General features: G+C 37.8%; 1 protein-coding gene across 6 annotated transcripts in view; it reads right to left on the bottom strand.

Moving 5' to 3' along the window:
- Positions 1-11,814, bottom strand: part of ncor2 (nuclear receptor corepressor 2) — a 147,414-nt gene that overhangs the window by 86,252 nt on the left and 49,348 nt on the right. For all 6 annotated transcript variants that reach the window (XM_016236143.1, XM_016236138.1, XM_016236140.1 and 3 more), the window contains exon 4: positions 1,514-1,691. In XM_016236143.1, coding sequence (XP_016091629.1) covers positions 1,514-1,691 — 178 coding nt within the window. The remainder of the gene's footprint in view (positions 1-1,513; positions 1,692-11,814) is intronic.

Here is an 11,814-nt window from a genome sequence, read left to right as displayed (position 1 = left end):
CATGAATGAATGAATGACAGACTGCAGGAATATTAGACTGCTGTCACTTTAAGAGATGCCCGGATCCAATATTCTGTTATTCTTTCTCACTTTCTCAGCTGTTTGCTTTTACCTAATACCTAAATTATTGTGTTTACAGGGATTCTTGCAAAGACGAGCATTTTGAAACATACAAGTGTGTGTATTTAAAGTGCCCCATTATGCCATTTTTAAGGTTGCTAATATTGTTTTGAATCTCCTAAAATATGTTTACATGCATGCAAGGTCAAAAAACATGTTAGTTTTCTAAAAAAAAAAATAGATTTAATTTGACCTAATTTCTAAATGATTAGCAAACGACTTGTGCGAAGCATTTCAAAGAATGAGTCTCTCTAAACCCCTCCTTTCCGTGAGCCCTCACTGCTGTGATTGGTCAGATGGCACAGTCCTTTGTGATTGGTCCAGAGCCGTAGAGAGATTGGCTCTGGATTGGTCTACCGCGTACAGCGCATGTCGGAAACAAAACACCCATTGCCATGATGGAATGACAGCCCTGGAGGCTTGTCAATACATAGAAAAGATGGTATCGATTGTACCTTACCAATTCGAGCCGGAGTCTGATGAAACGGTTGAACTGGCTGATCGACAAGAGACTGATTCACAAGCACGACTGGAGCAGGACGTTTCTCAGTGGTAAGTGTCAACTGTTAACAAGTTTGTGGTAATTATAAGATGTGATAAAACAAATTTACTCACAGCGTAGGATACAGCGTCTTCTCGACATGTTAACCACACAGAAATTTGACTTTGTGGGCGGGCAAGTTGGCGACGTAGAACGCAGGCGGACATTATGCAAATGTGTTACTTCGTGACGTAGAGCTGTAACAGAATAAGATTCGAATTCCTGACAACTCGTTTAGGCGATTGCGAGCGGACTCTTTTTTTTTTTTTTATAGACAATAACTTTATTTATCGTGCACTGTCGGCTTCACAACTTTGCAGATATGTTCACATACAGCTACATGACACAATGCATGAAAGGTAATATTCGAAAAGGCATAATAGGGGCACTTTAACCGTTCAAGCCTATAAAGCGACAAAAATAATGCCGTTCTATGAGCACCGTCTTCACGTTCGCGGGCCTCTCTGACATATATATAGAACAAAATTAGTTCTCTTTTGCTGCTGACTGCATTTCAATGAATTGCTTGAAGTCACTTGCTTTTAAACCACAATGAAAACACGTCCAAACAAAGTTTTCATGACCACTAAGCACAACACTGTGATAGAGACGATAGTCCAAAATCTCTAACGGTTAATCGTGTCTGCCAGTGTATCGCCCACTCCTAAATGGTAGTTTAAATTTGAGATTAAAGGTTAAAATGTGTGAATGCCACCAGTTGCAGACTGTAATTAGCAATTCACTTGCATCTTTATTCCACCAAAATGAGAACATATCGCATTAACTAGCAATAGTTACAAATATGACATCTAGGTATTAACATCTATGATGAAATAATTTAAAATTGCAAACCTTTGCCATGTCCTCAGCTCCACCCACGGTGAGGGGCTGACGATGAGTTGAGTGACGAATAAGAGACTCTGTCCCCATTTCCAAGCGAGGACGCTTCATCTCAGGGTATTCCACTTCTGATTGGCTGCCGGGGTCCTGTAGGTAAATGTGTTCATATCGGATGTGGGGCTCTTGACCCCTGTAGGGGGAGAAAAGAGCAAGAGGAGAAGTGAATTATGGGTAAGAGACAGACATTAGTCTAATCAAAAAGAATGTCAGGATTAAAAGGTTAACAAAGCGGTTTCGTCTTTTTACACACTGACATTTAACAGCAGTTACACTAGAAGACCACGACAGTGGACAAATTTGGCTAAGAAATTACTCCCAAAAGATAATTTGAAGTCATTGTTGTGTAAAGCATCAAACTGACATTACAAAAAGTAGCTTCAGCAAGAAATATTTTGTTTGATAAAATGTATTACATATACTCTTTTGGACCATGAGGGTGAGTAAATGATGCCACAATTGTCATTTTTGGGTGGGTGAACTATACCTTTAATAATTAATTTTATTATTATTACTATGGAAATATTAATAATGATTAAGTCATCGAGTCATTTATTCATTCGATTAGTTCAAATGGCTGATTCATTCAGGAGTGAAGTAAATGATTCTTTATGAATGGTCCATTGAATCATTAGGCTTGTTCGACTTGAAGCGGATCATGACACCATCAGACAGATTGGTGTGTGACATCAAAGTACCGCAAGAGTTATCGAGAATAGACGGCTCCTTATGCTTTTGAATCGCTCTCGCGGTACTTTGATGTCATTTACAGATCGGTCTGTGGAGCGCCGCTTCAAATCCAACGCGCCTATGGCCAGTGGTTCAACGCCCCAAATGATTCACCCAATTTGTTCAAAACGTGCATTAAGAAATGAAATGTCGCTGTGTGTTGCTCAGAGACTAACAGTTCTGCTTTGTCTTTATATTTTCGTTGGTAAAATTGAGCAAAACAGACAACATTGTGTCTAAAATAACACAATATTAACTTCTAACTTACTGAACTGTTGTATAAGATCAGTATCACATTTGCACTCGTGTGATATTGCACTATTGTGATATATGCCTATTGTTCGTGTGATATTGCTTAACTATATGTAAACATGAGCCAAAAACTCAAACGGGCATTTTTGCCACATATCTTGAATTTTTTCTAACCACGTTCTCTAGGCGCCATCACGCAGTGAGTTGTTGCCCTGCCTCATATCAATCGACTTTACGAAATGTCAGATGACCCACCATAGGTCTGGGGCGGGGCAAGTGCATTAAATGCATAAAAAAATTTAACGCGTTATTTTTCAGCACAATTTATCTAATTAACGCGTTAAATTACCAGCCCTAGTTACAACAAATAGCAATTAACTATTGACAAGATTTTAGAAATGCTGTACATACCTAAAGAGTTGACATATGATGCATTTATTTAAACAAATGAGAGAAAAATAAACATGTCTAAAAAAATCTACAAGATACAATACAATGACCTGAATGACTGAGAAACCACATAGACATACCAATATAACACCAGTGCTAAACATCCATTAAGGATGGGTCTAATGAAACACCCAGTAATACAAGAGCAGTCAGGACAGGTCAGGATCTCTGCAATTATATCACAAATAATTTGATAAGTGCAGGTCACTTAGACCAAAGATGAGTGTACCCATTGCAATGTTTGAGTGCTGTGGAGGCAACAGTGCCATGCCGTGCTTGGTACAGGAGTGAGCCTTTTCACACAAGAGTGCGAAGAGTAAACTAACCTTGATGCTGGTGGACAAAGTGTGAGATAGAAGAGGAAAAGAGAGGTGCTTGACCCTCACACGAATACATTATCCACATCAATCACACATACACACCATCTCTTGTTCTCGATTACCATCAAACACCTGTCCTTTCTGTTATATACACACACGCACACATATATAGCTGCAATATAGTCTGAGATAAAGCACTGCCATCTAATCAGTGACTCTGAAACACAGAAACATGACCACAACATGAATCTATAATCATAATAATAATAAAATATCTGTTGCTGTTATTATTATAAATCATTAGTGTGTAAGAAAAAATATGATAATTTTTCATGGTGCATATTGTGTACCCAAACGCATGTTATCAGTGTCCCAAACATTGGTTTTATTTCTCATAACCGTCCCGGTCTACTTGTACATGTTTTGTTTGAGGCCCAAATAGGGGCAAGCTGCTGTACTTTGTATGATCAGGTGGCCTGTGAAGGCCTTCCTGTAGCTCAGACTGATCAAGAGCAAACATATTTACACACACATGAACTCAATAACCCTGAACGGCAACAGTACACATCACACTAAAACCACATGTGCACACACACACCCTGTTTCAAAAGACTTCCCTTCCTGTGCCAAAGCCAGAGATTAGACAAACGTGAACACACTAAATAAACACACATGCACTCTATACCCCTTTACATCTACACATCCCCATTATTTTGCCCACAGAGCATAAACACAGTGCAGACTTCGTCTGTTAGACATTTGGAAAACATACATCAACAATATCCTGCACATATTTTGCATTTAAACACAGTAAGTATTAAACACATAACCAGAGGTGAAATCAAGTCATAAAGATTCTCAAGACAAGCTAGACAATGTTTGCCGAGGTTTAAAACTATAGAGCTTGTGTATATGCTATCAAGGGAATAAAAGTGTGTGGGTGTGTCTAAACGTGTGGGTTTGTTCACTGTTGAAAACATAAATGGGTGTATCCCTCATATTAATTACACAGTCTACCCAGCTTAAATAAACCGTACACACAGACTCCAGCACTGACTGTGATTTATACAAACAAATGCTGATGTACATGCATGTGAGCCATTCCACACCACACAGACAATGAAACAGAGCAGGAGATTTAGCATGATATGTGAATGCTACAGACAAAAGCATTTTATGCAAGGAGAGGAAAAGCCATCAGACAATGTTACTTATTATACAATCGCACACTAGTGATGTAACGATTACCGGTTTGACGATAAATCATGATAAAATTCCCCACGGTTAGTATTATTGTTTCATCTTTTAATTATCATCAGTGTTTCCCCATAGGCTTATGGCTTTGGGGGGGGTTCTTGCACAGACCGATCGTTTTGTGTCTTTACACATCAATGTATCGTCACGAGCCACAGGATTTAATTTGGTTTTGTTTGTGTATGGTTTTTTTTTTACTCTCAAAGCCGTGATTTTCATTCACCTCCATTATAAGACTGACAGACTGCAACGGTTTGTGTTAAAAATCTTTGTTTGTGTTTTATTGAAGAAACAAAGTCACCTACATCTTGGATGCCCTGGGGGTAAGCAGATAAACATCAATTCATTTTTGGGTGAACTATCCCTTTAAATCAAAATGTTGAAATTGAATCAACATGGTTTTGTTAATGGATGATGTCTGTACTGGTTTGACCAATGGACATTTTCATATAGACATATATAATACAAAATAATGACAGCAAATAAGATGTAACTGGCCAAGCTGGATCTGTTATTGACTCAAAATCAATAATCAGTTCAAATCAAATCAGTAACATTTATTACCGTGCCTTATTCATTATTCAGACTTCTTCATCAGACCAAAGGTGCGGTCACGTTCATCATTGTTCAGAGAATTTTCACAGGCAAAATCCAGTAATTTCAAGAGATTCTGAAATGGTCACATGGATTCAATGCATTTACCAACAGAATGCTGCTTGGTTTGAAAGTGACTTCTCTGTGAGTGATTTATGACAATGGACCTTACAATTCCCTACAAAGTTTCACTAATGTGACTGCAACTAAAAAGTATTTGAGAACAACAAAATCCTAAAACAAAATATATACAAGAGCCCATTTATGTTTTAGCCGCAGAACTTTAGAATATTGATTAATTAAAAGAACATATCTAATTTAATGTCACATGCTATGACTGAAGCAGGCACACAAGAGAAATAAAGATTTAGTGCCTTTCGCTAATAAATCACAAATAGATTTTACTTTGAAATATCAAAAACTTTTTTGCAGAGCTTCTCAATAATTTCAGCAGAATGATAGGAAAAGCCCTGGTGTGTTTAGGGTTGTAACGGTATGAGATTTTCACAGTATGATAATCATCCCAGAAAATATCACGGTTTCACGGTTATCACGGTATATATTAAACAATAATTCTTATCAGTAACAATGACTCTTAAAAGAACAAGAACACATTATTTGAGTGAACAAATCCTTTATTACAACAAACTTGAAACCATTTTAATGAAAGTATTGAAGTCTTCCTTCTGAAAAAATTAATTAATTAAACAAAACAATAAAAAATAAAGCTGTACACCTTATGTATATCAATATCACACTTTAACATTTTAATTAATGTTTTAAAATGAAAATTTACTACTCCTTTTATTTTTGGCAAAGTTAAAACATGGACAAACATGATATTCCTTGAAAACAATGTTGTTTAAATAAATGATTTTATTATAAAGAATATTATTATTGTTGTTATTATAACTTTGAATTACATTGTACAACGCAAATATATTTCTGTCAATGTCAAATTAAATTGAACTTTTATTTTGACTGGTTGTAGCGGACCTTTGAGTTTAAGAGTGTATTTGATGATGGTTTTTCTCAAATAAAACTAGGAAATGTTTATTTACGTTTTCTCTCAGAGCAGCTCTGCTGATGTTCATGTTTATGTATCTTAGACGCTGAAAACACCATTTATGTATGCATACTTCAGTATGCAGCAGATAAAACTGCGCCACTCAGAGACATGCAGAAACAAGCAGATTATTCATATAGCAGTCTCTTTGCACTTTAATATTCACAGACACATATCATAACTACTTTCGATTTATCCATCCATCCGATTTTACGTTTTGTGTGACATTCTCGTTATACTGTAAATTCCATATTCACGACTGCACCCGGATTCCCTCTGCTTCATGGAAATCATACGGCCTTAACTTATAACTTGTTATTAATGTGACACACCTTTATCTGTACGGAGGGATGGTGTCCGCGATAGTGGTTCAACGGATCTCAAATCTCACGGTTCGGATCACATTACGGTTTTTGACCCATGGATCGGAGCATAGATAAATACAACAGAATATGTTACAAATAAAATAAAGTTGGTAGTAAATTAAATATCGATTTTTATCACAGCTGTTTTGTTGTTTGATGATCATTAATGACAACATCAGTATTTATAGGCCGCTGTCCCTTTAAGACTTGATGCACGGATCCGATATATTGATACACATCACATCCGATTTCTTTCTCAGCTGTTTTCATTCACTTGAGACATAACTGACTGCGTTTACCTGAATGATGGTCGAGATGGGTATTTTGTCATAATTGTGTGTGTATGTGTCTGTTCACAGGATTCAGAAGATGATTGAGTTCGGTGTTCGCGCCATCTGATAAACGCATATGCGCGCTTCATGTGTGTGCAGCTGTGCGAATAGAGAACCTCGCGCAAGTAACGAATCGAGTTCCCTTTCGCCTTTTCTCTCTGGAATTGTTTAAAATTCACTTGCTTGTGTAAATACGAACAAATGATAAACTTATACTCTATTATGGTTAAATTTTGCAATTAATCCGCGGATCACATGCGTGCCGAACCGTGGGGCTTGGTCCGTACGGGTCACAGATCAACTACGATCCGTTTAACCACTAGTCCGCGAATATGAGCGAAGATGTTGGATGTATTGCCTGCTTTCGCAGCGACTTTGCGTCCACATTTTTTGCTAATTGGATCCATCAAGGACGAACCGTGTTCGTTTTTTTAAATATCCGAAGTATTCCCATACTGCAGACATTAACTTCTTTTTCGGCAGGGATAGAGATTAGATATTATCTCTGCCATTTTCTCCGCTGCACGTGCGTGTAACGATAAGCAGCCAAGTGAATGCAGAGTGAAGCAGCCGAGCGGAAATAAGTAGCATGTGCACGGGTGATTTTTTTTTCATTCATTTTTAAAAAAAAAACGTAGATATGCAAATGTTTACGGAATGATAACGGTGCATCTTCAAACCGTGATAAACCGCCATACCGGTATATCGTTACAACCCTAGGTGTGTTGCGTCTGGTGTATTCACATTCATTTGTCTCTTCTGCACTGATGTGTTCACTGGTGGAACTAATCTAAACCAGAGCAGGGGTAACGTACATTAGCAAAACACAATGTGCGATAAGATACGGAAATGCTTGAAAACACACACTAACCAAAATCCCCCAATTTCAATAGGCAATTGGCACTTACATAATCACATCACACTGCAGCTTTCATCCATGCTCACTCTCTTTCTGTGAGTGGCAAGATAATCTGATCTGCAGGCAGGATTTGTCATACACTGAGTCACACACACAACGAGAGAGAGAGACACACACAGAGAGCAACAGAGAGAGAGGTTTAACTGGCCCCTGACCTCAATCTGAATTGAGGACAGATCATGCGTGCTGAATGTCTGAGCTACTGTAGACGAACTTTGCCCCTGTACCGCTGTAATGTTCTCTGTCTCTGCTCTTCCGCCATCATTCCAGCTCTCTGTCAGTCTTTCACTCACACAATTACCAACCCTCTTCCTTTCCATCCATCTTGCTTTAATCTCACTCTGTACCTTATCTCTCTTTCTAGAGGATAAAAGGTGATAAGACCTCAAAACATCTTTTCAACCCCTATCACTTATGTCATCACAAAACAACACAAAAGGCTTATGTCTTTAAAAAAAAAACAGACCATAATTTACACAGCCAGAACTAGACCAAAACAAAAAACTACAGACTACAACTGGCTCAGGTGCATTTGATTCTTTCAATTTTAAGTAGGGCTGCATTTTCAATGGTAGAACATTTGATTATGTATGCTAGGAAATTCTAAAAGCACTAGTGGTTTTTCATCTTACTTGGATGCCCATCAAAAAAGAAAGATGACAGTTCCGCAGTGGGGAAGGAAAGGATGTGGAAGAGCAGACATACACACCTTACCCACACACAAACACTTTAGTATTCAAGTTAATCCATCCTACCAGCAGCTCTCGGTATCTCAGGGGGTGTTAGTCCATCTCCTGTGAGAACAGCCAGCTATACCCTACCAGGCTCTGATTATACAGCTCAGCTCACACACACACCACATTCAGACTGAGGAGAAACACAGCTATTCCCAATACATCCACACACATATTCAACACTGTGCTTCTTACATGGCAAAAAGAATCACAGCATGGAGTAAAGGAAAAACATGATATTTTTAACCTAGCGTGCACACACACATACACACACACACATACAGTCAAACTTATTTGTATACTTGGATTTATTTGTACACTTGGAAGTAGCAACAGATCTTTTCTTCTGTATTGTGATGTACATCTGAGAGAGGTTACCAGAGAGAAGTCTGTCATTTCATCAGAAGATTGAGTAAAGATATTTTGAATAAAAATTTTAATGGCAACATTGATAAAAAAAAAAAGAAATATGCATGGATGAATTGTTCACAATAAGACTGATAATATACAAAAACTTTAAGGTGAATTTAAATTTCATGCTGACCTCGTAGACCAAATAAACAAACAGCTAATATGGCTCCTTCTCTGATGGGTACAAACTAGGGATGCATGATATATTGGCCACCATATCGGTATCGGCCAATAAATGTTCATTTTCACCGTTATAGTTATCGACCCAATAAGAAAATTTGGCCAGTAATTAAAGGCAATAATGCACTACTTCATTCAAAACATTTCAGATGTGCACGGTTCATCATGATGGTTTTTAATTGCTTGAAATATGATTGTAATCCCTTCGAAAAAGGCAAGTCTGTCAAGGCTACATAAAATTATAATGAGAACATTACTGTAAAATAATGTTGTGCACCCATGTTTCAGCCTGTTTTTATAGGAAGAGCACATCCACAACCTTTTGTGTAACAGCACACTGTAATACTGTGTTTATTATGTGTGTGTGTGCATATTAGGGCTGTCAAAAGGGCTGAAAAACTAAATTAGAATTTTGTATTTAAATATTATGCATAATTTCAGTTAGGGTGAAGAAAAGATTTTGGATTCTCTCATGAGGCCACATCGAGTAAAATATTACTAATGCACGTTTCTTCAAAGCATAAGATAACATGACTATCTGTGAAAAAAAGTGCATAATGTTTAAAATAATGTTTATAAACAATTATAATTAAGTTGCTTAAACAACTATAAACAAAACAGCATCATGTATGTATGCAATAGTTTAATACATAGGGCTGAAAGCCAATCACACAGAGTACCTTTTTTACATTTGAAGTCCCCCTGTGATGAAAATTAAGTTTGTTGTTTATTTGTTTATGTGGTGTTTTTAATCTGCTTTAACAAGTATTTTCTCGTTAAAACTGTAGTTTCCCAAAGGCAGTCACAGAAATGTGGTTTGAAACTTTTTTTTGCTATGTCACAATTCAATAACCAATCAAACAGTTATATTTTTTCTGTAGATGTTTCGTTAACTGTTAATATTTCCCCCTATTTTCAAGATGCCATGTGCTGTTAGTGCTTATTTATTTGTATTTAGAACCGCTAACTTGAATAATAACCCGCGGCAGCAGTGTAAAAGTAGCCCGGAGTCAAGACGCACCTCTCCCGCATTGACATCCGCACGTCACACACGTATGATCGCGGGCGCGATTTGGAATCACAAACTTGGCTGCATTTGAGTCTTCACGGCATTTTGAGGACACAACATCATCAAGTAAGTAAATTTAAAGGGGTCATATGATGCAGCTAAAAAGAACATTATTTTGTGTATTTGGTGTAATGAAATGTGTTTTGGTTCAAAAAATACATTATTCTCCACATACTGTACATTATTGTTTCTTCTCTATGCCCCGCCTTTCTGAAACACGTCGATTTTTACAAAGCTCATCGGTCTCAAAATGCGAGGTGTGTTGTGATTGGCCAGCTATCCAGTGCGTTGTAATTTGGCCGAATACCTCAAGCGTGAGACGGAAATGTTACGACCCTCACCATATTGTGATGATGCCCAGTCAGGCCGGCGCGATGATTCAAAAACATGAAAACCCATTATAAACGAGGCATTTGTTGCATCCAGTGGGGACATAATTATGGATTATAATGACTTATATTGTCTTTTTACACGTTGCGTTGCATCGCGCCGCGTAAACATAAAATCACGTCTGCATTTGTGATCGGAGAAATGACAAAGAACAAGCCCTACTCTACACTGGCCAAAAAACTCGCTTTAAATATATAAAATATAAAAACTCTTTAAACATAAAAAACGTACTTACAGTCTTTGAGTCAAAACAGCCGGCATTGTGGTCTACTCTACCAGGATCAGGAAAAAGTCCTCTATAAAATGTGCTGCACACATCTGAATATTTGGGTTGAAGTGTTCTGGAACAGTGTTGTAAATACAACTTAACCACTGATTTCTAGTTGTGTCCATTTTAAGAAGGCCAAACAAAGTAGTTTCGCTTTCACAACGAAACCGTGTCTCACACGGCGGCCTACAGGAAGGAACGGCCGGAGGGTTAGAGTGAGCAGAGGCGGGTGGGCACAAGAAAAAACATTTATATATGTAATTTTGATGATCAAAGATGAGTTTTAAAGGATACAATTTTTGACTACAGGGGGACTTTAAAAGTGAGTGTTGCAGTGGGATGGGGAAAAAGCCCACCATAAAATCTCAAGATATGTTTTTCAAAGTTAAACTTGCATTAATTTTACATGGCTTTCTAAACATGCGGCTCTTTTGTGCGAGACGCGAGTGCAACGGTGATAGATGTCCCTCTAGAAAATGTGCAAAATATGCGTTCTGTGTGAACGGCTTGGTTTCAGTTTTGACGTAAACAACATCTTCGCAATGATGTTCTCTTTTCCCACAATATTGGTTATTAACGACGCAGCAGCGCCACATCTAGTGGCTTCAACTGGATAGGCTAACAAAAACATTAAAATGCAATGACACTTACATCGTCATCGCATCTCGTGTGCCACTGATAAGGCTGCCTCCTTAACGCACACCTAAAATTTAATGTGGATTTTTATTTTAAATTTGATTAATATTTTTAATTAGAATTGTTTTTTTGACAGCCCTAATGAATGGGGCCATGTATCGTGAGATTTTGAGTGAAAACCTCCTTCCATCAGCAAGAGCATTGAAGATGAAACTGGGATGGCTGGGTCTTTCAGCATGACAATGAAACCAAACACACCGCCCGGGCAACGAAGGAGTGGCCTAGCC

The sequence above is a fragment of the Sinocyclocheilus grahami genome, unplaced genomic scaffold (genome assembly GCF_001515645.1).
Source record: "Sinocyclocheilus grahami isolate Dianchi unplaced genomic scaffold, SAMN03320097.WGS_v1.1 scaffold482.1, whole genome shotgun sequence".
In the NCBI taxonomy this organism is placed as follows: domain Eukaryota; kingdom Metazoa; phylum Chordata; class Actinopteri; order Cypriniformes; family Cyprinidae; genus Sinocyclocheilus; species Sinocyclocheilus grahami.
Note: the sequence above shows the minus strand (reverse complement) of the source record. Positions and strands in the feature narration are given on the sequence as shown.